We start from the raw sequence: 23,587 nt of genomic DNA, 5'->3' as shown, positions 1-23,587 counted from the left end.
CTAATGGTGGTGGTGGAAGAGTTTTTGGATTTCTGTAACTACTACTACTACTGTTGGGTTTTTTTCAGTGAAGTTTAAATAGAATGCCGAACACCCATATGTCAGAAGTTTAGAATAATTGTCCTTGAGGAATTCTGTCCTTTTTCATAGCTTCATTAAAGACCATCTCATACTTTTCTCTTCATTCTTGAATGGCATCTTCAGCAAACACAGTGGTCTCCAGTTTCCTTTTCAGCTGTAGAAACAATAGCTGAAAGAAGGTGCCTGTTGTTCCCTGTGTAGGTGTTTGTAACCATCACAGGTCACTTCTCAAGATTGACTTACCATTTTGTTCTTGTGTCGATGTGGATTCTTTTTGTTCTTTAATTTGTTCTCTTGTTTCACCGCTGCCGTCTAGTAGTGGATATGTGAATTTAAATCGGTTTTGAAGAGCATATTCAGGGTGAAGTGCTTCAGTCATTTCTTTAAACTCTTCATCTTATATTTCATTGAAGATTATGTTAGTGTAAAGGGTGCAGGTCTGATCTGTAATAAGTTATAAATACTGTATCTGACATAGTCATTATCCTGCTGGGTTATTGGATGAGTTTGTTGCTGCTTTGTTAGCACAAATATTAAAGAATAAGACTTTCTCAAGCTGTTATCTTTCCTAGGTAACGTCCATCTCTAATCTTTGGGTAACAAAGAATTAGTTTTGTGTTGTCAGTCCTTGGATGCATCTGCACTGGAAAAATAAATATTCTGATTTCAACAGTGCTACTGCACCAGAGCTAAGCTGCTAATGGAGGGCTTGGTGTTCATACTACTGTCAGGAGACCCTGAGCAATGACTTGACGGTAAAATCATCTGAACCCCTGTCCTTGCCTAGGGAAGATTGTGGAATCTCCATAGTTTAAGAGCAGGTTAGACAAACACCTGTCAGGGATGGTCTAGATGATATTTAATCCTGCCATGAGTGCAGGGGACTGGACTAGATAACCTCTCGAGGTTCCTTCCAGTTCTATGATTCTATGCTATCTCTTCCAGCATTGGTAGCACTGAAGTAGTTGCACTGAAATGTGCGAACTGACTTTGCTAAAGCACATGATCAGATGTCCCCATGATCATGAAGAACTGGGAGAGACTGGAAGAGATGGAATATTGTTACCTTCTGTCTAACCTTCCCAAAGGCAAGGAAAAGCTTGTTTTAGAAGGGAGAGTTTGCAGGGCCTGTCATATCTGTAATGGGCCAGTGCAGTAAATATGTAAATCTTACACACATGCGTGTGCACAGAGCATGGCTGTAGTCCATGTTCACTGTCAGCCCATAAGAGTCTATTTGTTTAGAGGAATGCTTGTCTGAAAGGTATGGTTATTCTGGACTGCGGAACAACTTCTTCATTCTGATTGCATTTAAAGACCCCAGGCATTTTGCAGAATGACGCTTGCAGATGAACGCAAAATGAGGAAGGAGGAAAGTTATTTTGGTGGTATTGGGGAAGTAGGGAGGGAGGACTGTTGAGGGGAAAGGTTATAGTGCCATTGTAGACAGTACACGCACTGGGGTTTTCTGAGAAATGCTAAAACCCTGAATCGACTTAAATTTCTCTTCCCAGTACTGGGAGAGGGATAGCAAGGATACTGACCTTCTGGATTTTATTTTTCAGTAGTGGGGAAAAAAATCGGATTTCAAGGGGGTTTAAATATTTCCTTAAGACAAAAGTGTCCTCAGCAGAATGAGGATGTCAGATATGAGAAATGCATACTGATGTCCATCCCTGTCCCTTTGGGATCTGGGAAGGGTGCGCTGCTCCAGTCACAGATTGAAATGTGTTAGTGATCGGCTGTGCATGGTGGTACAAAGTGTAGATCTGTATTTGCCTCTCCTTCCCCCATCATAATGTTTGCTATCCATGCTACAGGGTGGAAGAGGAAGCCTGCAGACCAGCTCTAGCGACATGCTTCCTGTTTGCTCATGCTATTAGTAGAGAGAGAGAAATACTGATTTATTGAAGGTTCTATAATTCCATCTGCTACGCTGTAAAGAAGGAAACCTCCATTCTTATATACTGTTAAAGTGCATGATTTAAATGTAACCTGTTTGTTAAATGAATTTCACATGCATAAGAGGAGATTCATGTGTTTTGAGGAGCCCCATTTTATAGGCTATAGACTGAGGTATAACTAGTTCAACCTCTTATTACTAGTGGGGGCAGTGACTGTCAAAGTTAACTGCTCTTCCCTCTGGCTTGCCTTTGGTGTCCAGCCTAGGTGCCAGGCCAGTTGTAGTGCACAGTCTCTCTGATGAAATTTCTTTTAATTGATTTAACAAGAAACTTGCAATTAATCTCTCTTCTAGTGCAACCTTCTTCTGGAATGACAATCAGTATAAATGCTTTTTCAGATAAAATCTCAGTCACTACTGTCATGGTTACCAGGCTAGCTGCACCACTGTCCCATCTATGGATCTTATCAGGTGCATCACCACCTAGTGTCAGGTCTCAAGCCTTTAAAGGTATGTCTACATTGCAGTTAGACACCCATGGCTGGCCCATACCAGCTGCCTCAGGCTCATGGGCCTCTGTCTGCAGGGTGTTTATTTGTGGTGTAGATGATCTGGCTCTAGCTGCAGTCCAAGCTCTGGGACTCTCCCACTTCTCATGGTCCTAGAGCCCGGGCTCCAGTCCAAGCCTGAAAGTCTACACTGTAATTAAACAGCCTTGCCCTGGAAGCCTGAGTCAGCTGGCATGGGCCAGCTGTGGGTTTTTAACTGCAGTGTAGATGTACCCTAACTCCTTGGATGGAATTCTGCAGTTCACCTGCTCTGACTGGGACCTGGATTACAGCCCTTGGGCATCAGCTGTGACTACTTCAGCAGGTCCAACTGGGTTTGGCACCCAAAGCTCTTTTTCTCTGGGTGTCTGTGACACTGTATGTTTGCAGTGATATAGAAATAGCTTCTTCAAAAGATACAAAGTATTTAGGGTATGTCTATAATGCAGTTAAAAATCTGCAGCTGGCCCACGTCCGCTGACTCGGGCTCGTGGGTCTCTTTAATTGCAATGTAGACTTCTGGGCTTGGTGATAGGATGCCAGAGTTTGAACTGCCTGAGCCCAGAGGTCTACACTGCAATTAAAGAGCCCTGCAAGCCCAAGTTGGCTGTAGGTGTCTAATAGCAGTGTAGACATACCCTTAGAGCAAAGTGTAACAGTAAAAGGCCTACACTGATATTAGTTACACCTTCATAAGTCCCTCATATCCCAGTTAACTCTGTCTCTAGCAGGGTTTAGCAGCCTGCTCACATCATATGTCTCTCCCTATCTCTGTGAGTCTTCCCAGCTGTCAGCTTTTCCTTTCTGACCCAAAATCCCCTCTCCCTTTTCTATGGTCTCTTAAATTTTTTGCCTCCTTTGATCTCAGCCTTGGGGAAGGTACCCCATTCTAGCCTGGATGGAGCCATCAATTGCTATCTTAACTCCTTTACAACTGTGCAATTGAAGCTGACTTCTCTGTGTCATTGTTTTACATTCCTTGCTTGGCACCTCTACAGCCCCCTTTGGTTTAGCTGTATGTGTTGAGCAGGCAGCAGGACAAAATGGAACAGGGAAACTGAGCGACACACAGTATTAATCAAAATATTTTCCCAGTTCATCACAAATACATCTCTAAAATATCAGTCTGACTCCATCCATGTTAGCTAAGAGTATCCTATTGATTCTTCTTCTTAGAACACTGCCTGCACTATTGTTTATAGTTGTGGCTCGAAGGCCCAGTCATGGTCCACCACTACATTGTACAAACGCAGAACCACAACAACAACATTTCCGTGTAGGTGGTTAGAAAAGCAAGGAACATCTGAATAGACATGTGAGTATGCCTTGCTGCATCCTTGTGCATTCACTTCCCCACCTGGGGATATATAAGATTGCAGCTTCAACCACCCACTCACTTTCTTCTGGTCACCATAGTCAGTGTGTCCATTTACTCCCTGTCAGCCCTCGTTCCCTTTCAGGAAAGTTTACCTTTCCTTGTCTACACAGTTCTTTTCATAGCCCGTACAGTCAATAGCTAACAAGAATTTTATAGTTCCAGTGACCATTTAGTTATATTTAGGGCTCCATGATCCAGGATCCATACTGTTGTGGGCCTGCTGATTTGGTCTAAGTCAAATGCATGGGCATCACACTGTGCCCTCCTGCAATACATCCATCCAGGGATACACGCTACCTGCCTTACTTCCCACTACTTCAGTCTTACTGTAGATGCTTGATCGAAGATAAAGGCTGGTCTACGCTAGACAGTTAGATTGACCCAGCTATGTTGCTCGGGGGTGTGAAAAATCCGCACCCCTGAGCAATATAGTTAAGCCAACCTAAGTCCCCATGTAGCCAGCACTAGTTTGGTACAAAAATTCTTCCATCGACCTAGCTACCTCCTCTCAGAGGGGTGGATTTACTACAGGGAGGGGAGAACCATCCTCTCGCTGTAGTAAGTGTCTATACTGAAGTGCTACAGTGGTACAGCTGCAGTGGTTTAAGTGTAGGCATATGGTAAGTGATGGCTGGGACTATGCCTTATTATCCACAGGATGGAGGGAATGATTGTATAATGGAATGCCTCTGAGGGAGATGTCAGCAATGGAGGTCAGACTCCACACCTCTGGTTCTAAATGCATGAGTTTCGACTGCCTGAACTGAGACCTGCTAGAGCAAAGTCTGTAGCAGATTCGTAAACCTCTGTATAGTCCAGCCAGCAGAGTGTTACAGAGCCATGCTATGCTAGTGTGGGTTACATGTGCATTAGCAGTGTGCATAAACCCCAGCTGATACTACTGCTCAGAAATTCTGCCCTCATGCTCCCAAGCCCCATAAATCACCTGCATGCAGTCATCTCAAAGAACCACAGATACTATGCTAAGTAATGCTCTTTTTAAAGTACAGTGGAAAAAGGAGAGAGAAAATGGAAGTAGAATAGACCTTTAAGTGCAAATATTGTTCTGAGTTTCTGAGATGGCTGCTGGTTAAGTTACAGGGGGGAAAGAATTTGTAGCTAAGACATTTGCAATTCTAACTATGAATTTTGCCTTTACAGAATCCATGGTCCTTTCCGACTGCACAGAATTTTTCTCTCTTCTCCCAGTGGAGCCTTGCCAATGCCGTTTTGATTGATTAAGAAATGTAGGAGTGACTTATGCTTGCCATTCCTGGCTAGTCTGGTTTTCAACCAGAACACCTGGTCAAAAAGGGACCCTGGCAGCTCCACTATTAAAAGTCCAGTTGGTGGTGTAGCGGGGGCCCAGGGCTAAGGCAGGCTGCCTGCCCTGGCTCCGTGAGGCTCCCGGAAGTGGCTGCCAGGTCCCCGCAGCCCCCTAGGTGCATGGGCAGCCAGGGAGGTTCTGCATGCTGTCGCCAGCTCCACAGCTCCCATTGCCTGAGAACCGTGACCAGTGAGAGCTGTGGGGGCAGCACCTGCAGGTGTGAGGGCAGCACATGGAACCTCCCTGGCCGCCCATGCACCTAGGGGCCACTGGGACGTGGCAGCCTGCACTCCCCCTCCTGCACCCCTCGGCCCCAGCCCGGCCCCCTCCTGCACCGCAAACCACTCATCCCCAGCCCCACCCCAGAGCCCGCACCCCCAGCCGGAGCCCTCACACATACCCTGCCCCGCAGCCCAGAGCCCCCTCCTGCGCCCCAAACCCCTCATCCCCAGCCCCACCCCAGAGCCTGCACCCCCAGCTGGAGCCCTCACACCCCACACTCTAACCCCCAGCCCGGAGCCCTCCCACACCCTGAACCCCTCAGTTCTGGCCCCACCTGGAGCCTGCACCCCCATCCCAGAGTCCATACCCCCCTCACTCGAAGCCGCTCGTCACCCCAGAGCCTGTACCCCCAGTCAGAGCCCTCACCCACCTCCCACACCCTAGCCCGGTAAAAGCAAGTGAGGGTGGGGGAGAGCGAGTGACAGACGGAGGGGGGATGGAGCGAGCAGGGGTGGGGCCTTGGGGAAGTGGTGAGACAGGGGTGTTCAGTTTTGTGCGATTAGAAAGTTGGCAACCCTAGGTAAGAGAATGGGATATATAACACATAAATAGAGTTAACAGTGTGGTGGATTGCAAATTTCAAGTTAGTTCTGTACCTTGATTTTGTTGTTTCATTGCTTTCCATGGGGATTAGCTGGATGGTAGGGCACAGGAATGTAGGGGGAAGGAGAGGCTGCAGCAAGCAACCAATCAGCAGAAGGTATGCAACATAGTTATACAGCACTGCAAGCATGGTGCTCAAATGACCAAAGGTGTAGTCCTTGCCCTGAAGAGCTTCCAGTCTAAGTGAAGGTGTAACTGAGCAGTGATTAACTAAAAGCACTGGGCCTTGTGGAGGGTGAGATGAATCACCATAAAACCATGCAGTGGCAAGATTTGGCAGTGGTGCACACTTTGTGTAAACCCTGAGAATTGTTTTAATTGTGCGGTTTGACGCAGCGAATGGCTATACAGGGAGTTGAGTGCGTCATTTGATACGAGCCCTTTGACCAGTTCAGTGGTGGTATTGAGGGGCTGTGGCAAGTGCTGCATCACACTTTTCAGCCAGGACATTTGGAAGCAGTGCAGGGGCTTTGCAGGTGGAGGGACTAAAACATTTTTATAAGAGGAGATGTTGGCAGCTTTCAGAGAAGTAGCCCTCCCTACCCTGAGGAGGGCACTGAAGGTTTCGTTACTGTTATACTTTCCCAGCCCCAGAGGGGAAACACAGCTCACCTAAGGTTTCTCCTATCTTTTCAGAACGTGAAATGCCGTCTCTGAAATGCTTTGCCTTTCCTTCCTTCCTTCCCAAACACTGCTCTAAATATATTCAAGTAAGCCCTGCTTTGGCTTTTAAATTAGATCTTTCATTAGAGGTGGAAAAGCCTGCCTAGGAGGGGGAACGGTTGGGGGGGCTTTCTCCCAGGGTGCATGCTGGGCTGTTTGAGGTAGCTTAGCCCACATCTGTGGTGTTTAATGAGCAGATATTTTTATTTTAACATACTTTGGATTTGTCTCCTATAAAACCAATTCCCCTGCTGTTTTCTCCTTATCACTTGTTTTACAAGAAAACTAAAAATGGTCCCTTTGAAAAAAATGAAGTGTTTCAGAGAGGCACTTTCATTCCCTGCCTTGTCTGGCATTTTTCAGTGTTGTCTGCAGGTTGCTGTAAATACACATTTGGCTTAGTAATTAATCAATGCATAAATAATACACAGTGTGTTATCGGAGCACGCACACCAGTGCTGTGGAGGCAGCGCATTCTCCCGCTGTGGAGAGGGATTGCCTTGTGCTGCTCTGTAGCAACCCCCCATGGCCAATTAAGGTGCATCCTTGATGAGCTTCCGAATGCTCTTTGGCCAGATAAATGGTTGCTGTGATGTGGGCAGGGGGTAAAGCAAGGAAAAATGAAGGAGATCTTCAGCATTCAGACAGATGGAGTGAATGCCTGATTAAAACCAAAAAACCCACATGCACTGAGCTAAGAACACAGGCATGGTTATTTAATGGTCAGCACACTCAGTTGGGAATTAATACTCCTGGGCTATCTATATTCAGGGTTCTACTATTGACTTGTGACCTTGCACAAATGACTCACCAATACACAGTCTACCCTGGACTTCAGTTGCCCTGTGCCTAAAAGTGAGCCTTGCGTAATGATTGTAAAGCACTTAAAGAACTTCAGGTGGAAGTGCTGAATATGTGTAAAGTCTTAATGTACAAAACAGTTTAGGAATATTTCAAGCGTAGAGGCCAACTTGAATCTTTCTTGTCCTTTCATTCCAGTCATTCCTTGTAGTGCGAGCCATTTGGCTCTGGTCCAACCTGCCTTTTGTGGATATGCACCTAGTCTGGTTTTTGTAGCATAGTGTCTGCCTCCATCTCCGCTAAGTGGGTTGGGAGAAATGGATCTAGGATTTGAAGTCTAAACAGACAAAGCCATGGTGCAAAAGCACTGGGGAATAGAAGGTCCCAAGTCATGTTAAAGGAAGAATGAACTGTAATTCAACACGGTTGGGGAAACTGCTTCGGTTTTAAATCCTGCCGGTGAGGTGCAGTATTGGTTTTGAGAATGACAAAGTTAAACCTGTTCCAAGGCTTTTGAACATGGTCTGACTGATGAATTAGATGTTTTCTGTTGTTTTTCTTCTTGAAAAGCTGGTACTGTCAACAAAAAAAGTGATAAACTGGCTGGCAGGCGTGTAGCTAGAAGAGCAAATGATACAATGATGACTTGAGTGGGAATCTGGAAAAGCCATTTCAGCAGCAACTAGAAAACTCGCAAGAAAAATGTGAATAAAAGAGCAAACGGTACTGTTTGAACTGGCATGAGAAGTTCTCCAGATACTTGGTGTGCATGTTACTCCAGAGGTGGAAAAGTATAGCAGAAGGGAATAAGCATGGAATAAATTGTGTTGCAGTGGAAACTCAAAAGCTTTCTGTGGCAATCTGAATGTGAAATTGATTTGAAGAGCTGTTCCATGCTCTTTGCAATTGATGTTCATATAACAAATTGTAGGAATTCAGGGCCCAAAAGGCAAATGCATGGAGCTGTGGTGTGTTTTTCATCTGTAACAATAAATCTTGAATAGACAGTGCATTTTGTGTACACCTGCACATTTTAAAAAAAAATAAATTTTTTAAAAGTTGATTCTTCAAAGAGGTAGGGAACAGACCAGGACAGTTGACACTGGTTATCACATGCTGTGGTTCTGGACAAATGAAGCCTTTCTCTTATTTCCATTAGTCATCTGAGTTCTCTGCACTGTCTGCTCCTGGGGATTTCTTATGCTGTCAGCTTCACTTACTGTGAAGTACGATGGAAAGGAATCTGAAAATGAAGACCTGGTAACGTGTAGCGTGTTGTGTTCCTTAGGTGCTGGAACAAGATGTGGTTTTGCAGTCCATTGACCGAGCTATTGAGGCTATCCACAATGCAGCTATGAAGAATGGAGGCAAATACAACTTGGAGCAGAGGGATGTTCTCCAGTAAGTACAGCCAATAGCTGGGACAGATGGGAAAAGAGCTTGAGCTGTCGAGTCCCAAAGAGGCAGGGAAAGAGTGAACGTAGTGGTACAGCCACGGTAGGAGGTTGTTCACTGTTCCAGTCCTGGGTGTAGTTAATAAGGGATGGCCGGGTTGGCAGTTGGTAATTGGAACACCACTGCTGTTAAGTAAACAAAGGACTGAAGTACTTGGGGAGCCCTCCAACTCACTGATGTGAGAGCCAGGTGATGGACAGATGAGTCTTCAGTCACCACTGCAGCGTCTCCTCTCAATCTCTGTCCACAATTCCATTTTCCTCTAAGCAAAGCAGCTTCTCCAACTCACTGGGCACCTGTCTGCTAATCTAACCCACTGCAGGTGGCTTGGAGTGTCACATCGGCTAAAGGCTTGCTTGGCAGTTCTCTCTACAAGTGCGAGGGAGATGGGGGGAGGAGGAGAATACTCTGGTTCAATTGCAATCCGGGTTTGGGGGAGAGATTTTGCATCTTCTTTGGCCATTCCATTTTGCCCTCTCAGATGCAGCTGCCCCACTGGTTCCTTTCTCCCTGCCCCCAGGCTGTTAGGTCACTTGGCCTCTAGATCCTTATCTTTAAATCTGCTCGTGGTTAAAACATGAACAAGAGGACATCTCTCCCCTAAAGTCAGTGATGCAGTGTTAAGGTCTAGAGACTCCTTGTTTCTCTCTGTCTGTTGGCCCTTGCTCCTCCCAGGGTGAGGACTCTGCCTTTCCTGATGATAGCACAGTAATTGTACCTTCTGCAGCTGCTGTCCAGCCAGTGGCACTGAAACAACTAGGCACTTTTTAGAAGATAGCTCAGAGAAGTGATACTTCAGCATCTTGACATTGCTACAAAGTGGTTTCAAGGCTGAATTTGCCAAATGCATCATGTAAAGGAAACTGTGCAGCTAGTAGAATCACATATAATTCCCCTGCCCTGAAATAAAAACCCATCTGAACAGTGGTGGTCACTGCATCATGCATGGCTTGCACCTCCCCTCATTGGGTGGTCTGAGTTGTGCTTAATGCTCCAGATGAAACGGGATTGATTCCATAGGCACTGATGATTTTTGTATGTGTATGTTCACCCACCCACCCACAAATGCACAATTTGTGGTGGTTGGCTTGGAGAATGGCATCTCTAGAAACTTTCTCCACTGCGAACAATGGACCTCAACCCCCTGCATCCCTCAAAAAAAAGTCCAGACAGATCACTGCATTGTACACACGCTTTTCTCCATGGGAGAGGGTCTGAGGGAGAATAGATCCACACATGACAAAGGTCAGCCACATTGCTTAATGCACTTCCATAAGGCTCTGAGACACTACAGTACTGAGGACAGTATAACAACCTGTATAGAATACGAAGAATAGATATGTTACCTTCAGCGGGCAGCAATTGCAGGGTGATCCTTTAATAGCCCACTCCTGGGGGACAAAGGAAGTGTCATTTAAAGGTGGAGAGAGGCTGAATTGGTGTCCAGAGCTTGCTGAAGTTGAGTTTCGCTGGGAGGGGCATGTTGACGATTTGGTGTATTTGTTTCTTTCCTTCATTGCTTAAAAATGTAAATCTATTGGGATTAGCAAACTTAGTGTTTGAGACAGGGATGTCAGAGCATGGTGTCTTTGTAATACACCATTAACAATTGCTTGCTAGGAGACTTTTGATACCTTGAGTTATGGATTGAGGCATCTCTGCTTCACCTCAAATCAAACAATCATGGACATTGTAAGGGAGCCATAGAGCTAAGGTGCAGGCAAGTCTAAAGCTCGTGGCATAACAACTAGGCCTCCATACCATGAAGTGGAGATATGTCACCTGTGAACCCTGATTCACAAATAATGTGCTTTTTACAAAGACTTTTCCTTCCTCTCTGAGAGGTGCTTCCTCAGTAGTTCCATGGAGTTGGACTTTTTCTATCTTCAGTAAAGATCCTCACTATGGAGATGTCTATTGTAGCCACAGTCCAGTTTCAGACTTAAGCTTCTTGGCATTGGGTACTGACTTCAGCGCTTCACCCATGTCCCTAATGCCCCTGTTCCCGTTCCATTTGCCAGGAAACTGATCCATCATCGGAAGGAGACTGTGTCACGCAAAGGTCACTCACCAACCAGTCAGGGAATGATTATGACCCCATCCTCCAGTGATCACCATTTGGATTTAGCACGACAGCCCAATGGCATGTGCCGGACAGGTTATGAGCGACACCACAGCCTGCCAAACACGGAGATCCAAGAGGATGATGAAGGCCTTTACCAGGTAACGGCATCTTGGCCTCTTCTAGATTCTTATTTAAAGGTTCCCTCCCTCTTGTATCATACATAATATTCCCTGTGCAGTTTCAGTTGCACTTGTTGCCTTGAACTATAGTGTAGCTTCACTGTTTGCTACTATACAGCTACTGTGTCCCATCCCAGGCGTGGCTGGTATGATCCCTGTGTATTCTTTACATTTATAAAGCACTTTGAGATCACTGAGGATACAAGACTATGTAAACGTGCAAGATCTTTTCTAGTTTGTGCTACTGTCTCTTTCTTGACACCTTTTTAAAGAGCTGCCGAGTCCTCAGAGAATACTTTGAAATACATTGTTTTTAGAGACGGTTCTGCTGAGGTCATATTTTTTCTGTGCTTTAATTTTCTCCTTGTTAAATCTGCACAAAAACAGGATCTTTGTTCCTTAGGAATTCATCTGTATGTTTGCTTATTCCTCTGCTCAGGTTGTGAACATCCTGTTTTCTTGTGAACATCCCTAGTAGTAACAAATTAGAGGAGGAAAACACAGGAAATGTGACTTAAAAGCAGAATTCTACCTAAATGGAACAAAATTACTGTGAGCTGTCAACAAGTTTTCAAAGAGACTGGCCAGGACAGACTTAGCAGCAATTGTTTGGGATAGATTCTGTAACTCATTACATGATGGGAGATAGCAAAGAGATGCAAGTTCCCGTCAGACAGATGGCACATTTTGGTATAGGGTTGCTGCATCTGTCCAAGATGAGTGTTTATAGTGCCACCATTACCCCATCACTGCTGATAGGAGGGGCTAGTTACTGACTTAATCAGGAAACATAAGTCTGTGGAGATGATAAAAAGGGGCTGGTGTACAGGCTTCCTAACAAATCCTCTATTTTTCTATCCCAGTACTCTGCCCCTGTAGGCAACCAAACCAACCCAATTCTAAAGCCCTCTGATAAAGGAGAAAACTAGCTATGCTTTTTTAGGCTAGCCAAATGGCTTGACAAACCTCCAAGTAATTCCCAGCTTCTTTTGTAAATCTGCACTCACCTGGCTGCAGGGAAGGTCCAAAGAACATAAATTCTTTGACTTAACGAGAGGGCACCGTTCCCATCTGTGATGGATGAGAGACTGACAACTTTGGGTGTGTTCTCATTAGAATGTGCTTGCCCATGTTGAAAGAACTAATTAGATTATAATTATAACCCCTGGATGGGGATATTTCTGATATGCTATGAAAATACAAATTGGAGCAGAAATATCCCTCCCCCACCTTATGCAAAAAAGCAAAAGCCACACTACCTTATCTGTAAGGTAATTTCTTCCTTTCTGCTTGTAAAGCTGCTTTGGGGGGAAAAATGCATTTTAAACCGTTTTCTGTGGTGTTTGAGAGGAACAGAGGCTTACAAAGAGACACCTTTTAACTGCTACGGGTTTCTAGTCAAGTCCTATTTTTGCACATACTGTAACTTTTGGCAAGATTTTGGTGGGTGGTTTACAGTGGTTCAACAGTGATGCTGCCTCCTTGCTTCTCGAAGGCTGAACTGAACAGAGAGTGTAGCTGGACGCTTCAATTCACCAGCCTAAGGTAGTTATGTGAGGACCAGTTCCTATGGAGGAAAAAAAAATCTAGAGCATTATAGCAGAACAACATCTCTGCTAGCGTTAAGGTTAAGGCCAGCTTTCTGTTTGTTTTAAGTGCTCTGAAATCGATATTATTAATCAAATTTTGTTGAAATTTGATGCACCTCGTGGAGACATTGGGTACTGTCAGAGATCTAAATTTGGGGCCATTTGACCAAGGGGTTTGTCAGATACAGCTCATGGGGGAAAAGACAACTTTTCTTAAAGTTGACACATTTTTTGCAGACCGACAGAGATCAAACCAGAAATGTAATCTGAGGACAGCAGTATAGTCAGAAGGTGCTGAAACCGCTTTTTGTGGGGGAAAATCTACTCAAGCAAATGCTCACTGCAGGGAGAGTAATTAGGGGGTGGAAGACCTAGATGGGAATAGAGAAGAGGGGTTGCGGACTAAAGAGTGCGAGGAGAGGCATGGAACATTGGGAAAGGGGACATGGCTGTCCGTGATGGGGGAAGTGGGGAAGAATAGGGCCAGAGACATCTGTCCGCCCCACATTCCCTTCCCATGTGTGTATCATGATCTGGGGGCCCCTGGCCCATCCTCAGGGATGTGACTCCTCACTTAGGCAAGCCTCCTCCAGAACATGGCTCACACACCTTAGGTTATACCCTCCTCTCATCTCCCTATCCCCCATGTGAGCTGGAATCTGGGGGTCCCTGACCCCCAGTAATGTGTGAGCCTTGCACTTGTGTGTATGTGCCAGAATGTGAGAGGCCTCTGCCCATCTATGGGGATGTGACCATCCAACCCTGCCCCCATCCTGAGTCAGGTTTGAGGCAGCTTGTCTTTCTAGGGGTGTCTGAGCCCCTCTCCCTACCCCCGCTCCCCATGTGAGTCAGGATCTGGGGAGGTCCTTCCCCTTTGGATGGGGAGCTCAAACTGATATGCACCAAGAATATACTTCTGAGACTAGAGTGAGGAGCTGAGAACATTCGTGTTTGACACATATCATAAACTCTCTGGGGGGGGGAGGGAACACTGTTAATGACCGATTAATAATTAATCGATAATGAATAACCAGTTGATAACTAATACTTGTAAAAATTGCAACTGTGATTAGTGAGAGGGGTTCTCTTGAGTCCAGGTTAGTTTATTAATAACAAACCTCAGATAAATCAGCTTTGTCTGTAGTTGTTGGTTTAACAGTTAATGAAGACAGCACATACTCAGAGAGGCATGAGGTACCAACAGCTGTGGAAGCCCTTCCCCGTTTGTACTTGCTGTCAGTCCAGACAGCAGATGGTCTCTACTTCCTCTTGATTTCTCAGGGCAGTTATACTTGTATTACCCTTTTGTGTTTATCATTCCAATCCTTGTCTATTTCCTCCTTTTTGGTGCCTACTTCTTATCTTAGGTCATTTTCTAAGATTTCTGTTCCCTTATAACTTTACAATTGCCTCAGTACCTTATGGTTAGTCATTGCTTATTTCTGTTTTGGGATAATGTTGTTATATCTCTTGTGCATGTTTTGTGGTTAATATTCCTAAAATATCTCTTGCGACAATTTCTAAAGGTTATTGCTTAGGGCTAGCCTACACTGGCAATGTTAAAGGGCTGCCATGGCAGCGCTTTAGCGTGGCTTGTGTGGTTGTGGCAGAGCACTGGGAGAGAGCTCTCCCAGCTCGCGAAAAAAACCCACCACCACAAGGGGCATAGCTACCAGCTCCGGCGCACTGTCTACACTGGCGCTTTACAGCACCGAAACTTGCTGTGTTCAGGGGTGCGTTTTCACACCCCTGAGCAAGAAAGTTGTAGTGCTCTAAAGTGCCAGTGTAGACGAGCCCTTAGTAAAATTCCACTCCTGAAAGTTAACTTAGCTGCAGAGCATCATGGGACTCTTGCTGCCAGGCAAGCCGTTGGTTCTTTCTTTGACCTATTTTAAGTGCCAGCACCTCCCACTGATGTGAATGATCACATCAGTTCAGACATCTCAGAGGAATTGTTTCAGGCTATATTCATCTCCATCAGGTATTGTTTCAGCTGAGAACATCTCACTGAGATGAACAGGCCACTTACCACCTCTCTGAGCCTGCTGTGCTGCTCATAGATGTGTAGAGGCCCTCCCCTTCATTCTCCCTTCAGTTTTATACAGTATTATAAAATTGAGCACCAGCTCTGCTCTAGATAAGGTTGGGAAGCCCTTCCTGTTAAAAGGATGACTCCTCTTAGTGCTCTAGAATCGGTGTGCTTACATGGATTGTCTTGAAATTTGTTGTGTCTCATGGGAGTGTAGGGTGGAGATTGTAATCCAAATGTTGGGCCATTTGAGCAAGGGGTTCCCGAGATACAGCCCCAAGGAAAAAACAGCATTTCATTAAATTCACAGGGTCTAGCAACTTTGAAATCAACCCTGGTTAGAAGTCTGAGAATGAACTGTAAACATCTGGTAAAAATCTACACTTCTCAAAAAAATTTGCTAGAGGCAATCTGAGTACAACAGAATATTCAGAAGACAATGAAACTATTTTTGAAAAGAAAAGACTGTTTGTGACCTTACAGGACGGGAAGGGGTGATTCAGGGAGCAAGACAGTGTGGTATGGTAATGAGGGAGAGGGTTTTGGGTCTGCAGCGAGTGATCCAGATATTATGGGGGGATAAATAGGAATGGATAGTAGGAGAGGGAAAAGGGATTGGGGAGGGATTAAATAGGGGGTAGATATTGGTGGTGTGGGTGAGAAGATGAGAGGGGTAACAGGAAGTTGGGGGTTTAGTAGCAAGGGGCTGCCAACCCTGAATTCTCCCTTTTCCTGTGAATGCTGTGATGTGGGGGAGTCCCCTCCCTCTGCCCACTGTGTGTTCTGGGATATGGGGATCATGCTCCTCTTTGGGGGTGTCTGAGCTCCTTTTCCTAACCCTCCATGTGATCTGAGATCTGGGGTGGGGGGGTAATGAAGGTAACACAGATTTACACAGCTGAAACTCAGAAAATAAATAAACTACACACCACCCCTGTGTGGGGTGGGGAGGCTGTTCAGTGTGCAGTAGGGACATGATTTGGAGGAGAGGCAGACTGGGTGCACCTCGGGCAGGGCTGGGGAAGCCTGGCTGAAGTGGGAGCAAGAATCCCAGCTGACAATGGGAGCAAGGGACCCAGCTCATTGTGTGGTTTTGGGCTACATAGCCAAGATAGTATGTGACCCTCCAGTAAGCTGCTGCCTGCAATGTGTGTAAGCAGCAGTAGGGTAAGACAGGAAACTGCAAGGAGCAACTTCTTACATGTCAATGGCTTCTTTGGTTCAGCTAATGGCTTTATGGGCTAGGAGGGGTCAGGGGAGCTGAAAAGTGGGCTGGGACTACATGTTGCAGGGATTGATGGGGCAGGGAATGAGACACACACACTCCAGTCTTTTTTTTTTTTTTCTCTCCTCCCCCCCCAGATTGCTTAAAGTTGCTGTAACCGTAAAGTAATAAACTTGGCAAGGTTTTGGGACAAAAGCCAGGATGAGATCTCTCTCACTGGCCCTGTTGGTAACTACACATTGCAAACGTTTCCGAGCACGGCAGTTATCCCCAGCCCACTGTAACAAAATGTGCAAGAGATGGGAGGAGCACTGAAGAATCACACAGCAGTTGTGTGGCCTAGTAGGAAGACCACTGGACTGGACTCTTCCTAGCTCTCCCACTGGCCTGCTGGGTGATCCTGAGGAAGTCACTTCACTGCTCTGTGCCTCAGTTTCCCAGCTGTAAAATATGGATAATGATGTAAAGTTCTTTGAGATCTGATGATGAAAAGCTAGATCATTCAATTATTACCTAGCCCCAGTAGCATATCAGCTCCGAACATAGTTGAGAACTACAACTGTCTAAATGACCATTAACTCCTAACAACAAATGATTCTCTTTCTATTTAAAAAATTAAGCAATTAAATGGCAAAACACTTTTAACATGGCGTTAAGTTTGCCTGGCAATAGCTTGTGCCCTTTCAGAACGTCAAGTTGAGCAAAACTCAAACTTCTGAAAACTAGGAAATACAGAGTTAAGGTAATTGCCCACATAACTTTAATTCTGCCCTCTTTGAGTTATGCCCTGATACACCCTAACACATACACTCCCACTGCCTTTTCACTGTAGTGGACAGGTGCTGCCTGCACTCTCCCTACCCTCAAACACTGAGTCTGCTCTCTGGACAGAATACTACACTTTTAACATTTAAGAACCACTTCCTACCCTTTTATAATCCTTTCACACTTGCGCACAGGGTACCACCTAAACCTAACCAGCATTAACTCCACAGTCTGCTCTCATATCCCACCTCACTACTGCCAGTACCCATGGCAAGAAGGCCCCAGTGTCCTGCTACCAACAGCCTACACAATTCTGTATTGAAATAATGCAGACAGGAACCTCAGGGTACACATGCACTTCTCTTGATAACACACATAGGAGGGACTTAGACCCAGATCTTCTCATATCGCAGTCACCGCTCTTCCAATGTACTTCAGCCTATTCCTCCGCCATTCAATACAGCAACACCCAACACAGTTGAGGCAGCTGCAGTTCAGACAATTCCCAATGGCTGTTGCTAGCTCCAGGGGGCAGCATTAAGGTTATATAGGTGTTTATTTTAACTCTGTATTTCCTGGCTTTCAGAAGTCTGAGTGTGGCTGAATTCAGCATTCTAGAAGGGCACGAGCTACCACCAAGCAACCTTAACTCTCCTTTCATGAAGTTTTTTTGCCATTTAATTTTGACTACCTGACACAATAGGGAAGTCTTGAAGCCTTAGAAACTGGAAAAGCTATAAAACTCACTGTTTGTTTATGCTCAGCAAGCTACTTTCCTGGGTATAAACTAATTGTGCTCCTGCTCTTCAGGGCTTTGCTATATACAGTAGTGTCCATCCCAGCAAAGTTTTTTTTCTCAAGGAGTATATTATACTTGTTTAAAAATAATGAGACCGCACAACTCTGAGCTTTGGAGTTTGGGGACCAATCTTGATCTCTTACTGCCCACCCTTGTGGGATAGGAGTATCACCATTCAGTGCCCCCTTCCCTTCTCCAGGTGGTGCTTGAAGAAGCATTGATTAGTTCTTGCAGCACACCTGCCTTCGTTGGCCAGAGCAAAATCCTGCATGTGTCTGGAAGGAAGGAAGTGATGGACACAGAAAGGGTGAGGAATGAATGGTTTTGGGAGTCCCTTGCCCTTGCAGAGAAGTCCAGCCACCACCCCCAGCTGCTGGGAAGAGGGAGCCAGCTGAGATTCTTACAGGGCCCTGCCTGGGCCCTGCCTAGAGGCATTTTTTTTGTATAAGTCTCCATATAGCAGGTGTCAGATCAATTTGAAGCCTCTAGCTCAGCCTCTTCTCAGTGGCTGCTGGAAGGGAAGGGGCTGTCATCTTGACTGTTGATGTGGGTCTGCCTGCCCTAACCCACTCAGCTTCTTGGTGCCCAGTGGGCACGGGAGTGAGAAGGGAAGTATCTGTTGTTCTATCCCTCTTCCAGACTCCTCTCATTTGGACTCCTGCCTGTGCTGCTGTTCACAGCTTTGCCACCCATTGACAATATGAATCCACCGGATTATAGACACCTTCACTGCATTGCATTTTGGTCAGTTTCACTGAGTTATTCAGAATTAAAGGGGTATTCGGGAAACTCTGCTGCCCATTTACCAGTACTCACAGTTGTGAAGGGAAGCCTTTCAAATGTGATCAAGGTGGAGGAATCCGTCACAGCCAGGTCATCTTCCTCAGTGTGCAGAGAGAACACGCAGCACCGCTGCTGCTGCTCACAACTTTGCCAAACAGCAGAGGTGCGGGGTGTTCTCTGTGCACATTCAGGAAGATGGCCCTGCCTTGCTCACATTCCCTTCACAACTGTGAGGACTCAAGGCTTATTTTTAAAGATATCCTTAAAATGAAGATTAGATTCTGCAGAAATAAGTTTATCTTGCCTCCTCTTGGCAGGAAGGATTTCCAGAGCTCCATGTATAGATTATGTTCTATGACACTTTGACTGCTGTACAAACACAACTCTATAAGAATAGAGGTCAAATATTTGACAAATTTGGTAGTGTAGGGTAGTGGTAGGGTAGTGGAGCCAGTGAAGTGTCTAGAATGAGCCCTTTCCCTGGCTGCCCCCAAATAGTGGCATGCTGATCTTCTAAACTAACTAAAGCAGGCTGCTAAAACCTGCCACTTTTATGTATGTGTGATTGCGCTAAGCTAAGCGGCTTCATGGCTGTAAAGATGGGGCTGACTTTAGCCCAGCTGCACTTACAAGAGCTTGGGAGGGGCTTCTGCCAGCATTTTACAGGGGCCTCCTCTGTTCTAATTGTGCCTCTCACAGCTGTGCAGTCTTCGGGCCAAAGACTAATAATTTCTTAAAGGCAAGTAGGTGTGGTGCTGGATTCTGGCCAGTTCTGCCTTGAGAAACAAGCCTTCAACCTGCAGGAGCATGGTCTGGATCTTAATAAATCCGGGCCCTGAACTGAAGGGGGGGAAAGCAGATTCCACAATCAAGAATCTTTCACTGAGAAGAATCTGCTTCCAAATCAAAACCCCCTTTCCACTTAAGCAGAAGCTTGAGTGCTTCCATTTGATCTCCACTTTCACTGTGTTGTATGAGGAGAGAGGTTGTGTCTGAAGTAACCAGAACCTAATTAGTTTACTGTTCAGTGGGTAAGGCTGACACCTTAATTGAACCCAGAAAGAAAAAAGAAGCCAGCACAGATTGCAGAGCACAGGTGAAATGAAACATCACTGAGCAGGCAGCTGGGACTTCCAAGTAGAGCAGCCTGTGTGGAGTGCATTGCAGTGATCTGTCTGGGGGAAGCAGTCTCTTTAAGAATGGTGTCACTATTAGGCTTCGGAGATTGCTCTTCTTGGAAAGTCTATCTTTGTGTTCTTGAAGCTGCTAATATTGCTGGGGATGTGCTCCTAGTGCTGCAATTCAGATGGAGCATGGTGGGGCCAGTTGTGGTTAGCCCTTTGCCACTGTAGTCCCATTAGAGCATTGTATACTATTTGGGGCTCTTATTCATTCAGATTTCTAACAAGCCTTATTCAGGGCAGTGTTGCCAACTTTCACAATTACATTGCAAGTCTTGCGACATTTTCATAAAGCTCTATCTACTGGAGTCTTGTTATGGGAGCATCTCAGGTTTCATTTAGAACAAACGTTTCTGGCCCTCATGGTTACAGAGAAAAACTTGAATATGTGTCCTCAGTTGGCTCATAAACAAGCTAAGAAAAAAGAAACCAAAACTTATCTCTTAAAATCTCCTTATTTTGGAGAGCCTGGTTCGTGATTTTGAACTCTTGGCCACCCTGTTTGCTTTACAGGCATTATAAAACATACTGAATTTCTGTATGTCAAAAAAGACCACCTTCTTCCCAGCCCATCAATATAAACTCCTCCCCTCCCAAATACCATTAAAGAGGAAGCCTGGAAGAAATGTAGCATGGCCTCAGTGTTGTCACATCAGGGCTCTGTGGGACCAAGCTGGAGTCTAATGCACCTCATTGAGACCACTGGCACTAGTCCCTCCCATCTGATCCGAGAAGTCCCAATGTGAGCACCTCCTGAGTGCAGCCATTGCAATATCACATGAGGATAGAGGCATCTTTCAGGCAGTCAGGACCCAAACAATATATCTTTGTAGGTCCAGAACCACACCTTTAGCTTCCACATGGATATCAGCCTGTGCAGTTCAATGGGTTCTGGTGCAATGCCCTTCCTGGAGGGAAACACCACTTAAGTTGGCTGCTATTTTCAATGCTGGCTGCAGTTTCCCAGTGGTCTGGGATCATAGTCCTACGTAGAGCAAACTGCAGTCATACAAACGCTAAGCAATAAAGATGATTAATTGTGGTGAGGTCCCTGTATCCATAAGAAAAGGTGATAACTCAGGAGTCTTGGGGAACTCACTGTTGTTCCACCCACAACCATTGCCAGGAGGAGAGAATTATGTGGGAAGTACTAGCTGTAGGGCGTTTTGTGAAGCTCTCTAGTTGAAGCTTCTCACAGCAGGGAACACCACAGGCGTTATGGCAACACACAGCTACTTTAGCCCTAGTTTCTCACTCTCTGTATGAGATTTGCTATGGAAGTATGAATTAGGAAGGAATTTACGTAGTTCCAGTCCTTGGCTTTGTCTTTCTGCAAGGATATTTGTGGCTGATGTAATGGATCTCTCCAAAAGTGTGTTTAGATATGCACACTGTTTGCTGCCTCTGTGGGGCTGTTGAGATCACTGTAAAGTCATGGTAAACATGTGGGATTGCATCTGGAATAAGAAAAGAGTAAATGCTTGACATGTCTCTGACACACACATTGTGTGCTGCTGAACATAGCAATTAAACAAGGGCTGCTTTTCCTGTCAAGGAGAGGAAATAAAGCAAGGTTTCGGAGTTTCTTCTTTGTTCTTGCAGGAAGTCGCCTATTAATATCTTTATAGAATGATGAGAGAGATGTAAGGACAAATTAACACACACGCGCGTGCGTGCACACATACACACAAAGATTTATAACAGGGAGTGTATCTTGATTGTCAGCCTCCTTTGATTGCTCTAAAATGTTCCCTTTTAGATCCCGCCACAGCCCCGACGTGCTGCTCCTGTAACACCCCCACCACCAGAGAAACGCAAGAATGCGCAGATGGACGCACCCAATAGAAGTAAGGAAAAGCTTTTGGGGTTTTTATACACATGTTGGGCAAGAGGCAGACAACACTGAACTAAAATATAGGAAGATGTGTAATGGTAGCAGCAATTCTGGCTCAGAAAAGCATCTCTTGGATTTCTGCTCAGGTGATGTTGGGCTGAAATTTCCATCACAATTTTAATCCTAAAACTCCAGTGTTGGGGACTACTGTTTCCCTATGTCCTTCCTCGGTCCTCAAGCGTGATTTGTGGCTGATTGGCACCTGTGGCTTCTTCTCCCACCAACTCGGCGCATTGGATGCTGGGCGTGGTGTTCTCTGGACTTCCTAAACTGATGGATTTTGGGGGAAGACAACATTTGCAGAAGAAGCGTTAGAATATTCTGCTTGGTTGTGATAAGGATATAACCAGTGTTTTGGGGTCCTTGTATAAGTTATTCTCTCAGGAGTATCATAGGGATCTTTCAACAAGGCAGTATGAGAATTTTTTTTTTTCCCCATCTGGATGTGATAATGCCATTAGATCACCAGAGGGCACTCACTATTAATGCAATGACTGCTCTGTTAAGTAAAAGCTTTTTGCTAGCTGTCCATCTAACTCTTTGTTCATATAATGGCCACACCAGTCAGACTTTTGCATAGTTGGTGGCTTGCCTGTGCAAAAGACGGGAGTATGGTGTCTTCTCCCCCTAACCCAGGAGAAGATCAGAGGTGCATGCAGTGCAAGTACAGTAGCTGTGGTGGTAGTGAGAACTTGCAGTATTGATCCCTGGAGTGCTACTGGATCAGTACTAAGCAAAAAAATTAATTTGCGACCTTTAGGGGTTAGACCTGTGGGGTAGAGGAGAGAGGAGTGAACGTTATTTTGTTGTGATACAATTCATGTTGTGGTGGTTGTGTATTGCCCCAGCGCTACACTGTGCTCATACAGTTACATTGTCATGATGTTAGTTCTCCCTAAACTCAGTCCAGGATTTGTTAATGTCGGGTAAAATGAGCTTGCAGGGTGCAGGACAGATCTGTCACATTCTGGGCAGTTCATTGAAATTTGGAACAGGCAGCAACCTGCTTCATGGTACTGAGCCATTCCACACTACAGTAGTGAGAATTTCTACCCTTGGGAATGATTTTCTTGAATCCATTATCTATTCCATTGAATCTACTGGAAGTATGTGGATGATCATCTTTAGGAGGAAGATGAAGAATGGTAGAGATCTCCATGGGAGATGTGTGCTCTTATTCAGCCTCACATGTCGTTGGCCTGAACAGTTGAAGTAGACAATCCCACTATTCCCTTATTCATAGGGGTGGAAGGCCTATTGACAGGCTTCTTAGCCACGGATATGCAGCTAGTGTTCTGGCTTTTGACTTGGGGGTAAGATTGTGAGATTACCAAAAGATCACCCGGGACCAGCAGAAAAAACAAAAGGCTCTTCCAGAGGTGACTGGCCCTTTGGCCCAAGAGACGCTCTGTTGCCTAAGGTATTGTTGACTAAGGAGATTATTATTTTCTATGGATAAGCTGGAGTCAATAAGGAGCAGTGAATGGCTGGGTGAACATTCATGTAGCATGCAAAATCAGAATAAATTCACCTTGGGAATCAAGTTGTTCCTAAAGCAGTACTTTTACTCTCCTACAGATCTCAAATATCTTCATTTGGGATTCACAAAAAGTAGCTGATCGAGGCCACTTTTTGCCCAAGTAACTATCTTCCTGGCCAAGCTGTGAGAGGTTGGGTGTGGGATAAAAGTTTCCACAGCCCCATTTTTACAAGTTATGGGGCAAAGTATATGAGTAATTGAGTAATGAAAAATTTAGGCTAGATGTTAAGAAAAACATCCTAGCAGTAAGGTTGATTAGATTGTGGACTAGTTTCCCTAGAGAAGTGGTGTAAGTACCATTGCTAGAGTTAGCCGAAACTAGACAGGACAAAACACTCAGAAATATACTCTAGCAAGTACTCCTGTACTGGCTGGGAAAGGGCGGTATGTGCTAATGGGTTTATAATCAGATTACCTAGAGTGCAGAAAGTGGACTACACACGCCTGTCAGCCAAATGCTTTTTTTCTTGCTGTTGACGCCAAGCAGAGCATACAGT

General features: G+C 45.3%; 1 protein-coding gene across 2 annotated transcripts in view; it reads left to right on the top strand.

Moving 5' to 3' along the window:
* Window positions 1-23,587, top strand: part of NCKIPSD (NCK interacting protein with SH3 domain) — a 101,200-nt gene that overhangs the window by 31,631 nt on the left and 45,982 nt on the right. For both annotated transcript variants that reach the window (XM_084633052.1, XM_084633051.1), the window contains exons 2-4: window positions 8,875-8,987; window positions 11,063-11,264; window positions 21,416-21,503. In XM_084633052.1, the coding sequence (XP_084489178.1) occupies window positions 8,875-8,987; window positions 11,063-11,264; window positions 21,416-21,503 (403 nt within the window). The remainder of the gene's footprint in view (window positions 1-8,874; window positions 8,988-11,062; window positions 11,265-21,415; window positions 21,504-23,587) is intronic.

The sequence above is a fragment of the Lepidochelys olivacea genome (genome assembly GCF_965140295.1).
Source record: "Lepidochelys olivacea isolate rLepOli2 genome assembly, chromosome: 7".
Classification (NCBI taxonomy): Eukaryota; Metazoa; Chordata; order Testudines; family Cheloniidae; genus Lepidochelys; species Lepidochelys olivacea.
The sequence above is the reverse complement of the archived record's forward strand: the minus strand, read 5'-3'. Positions and strand labels throughout refer to the sequence as shown.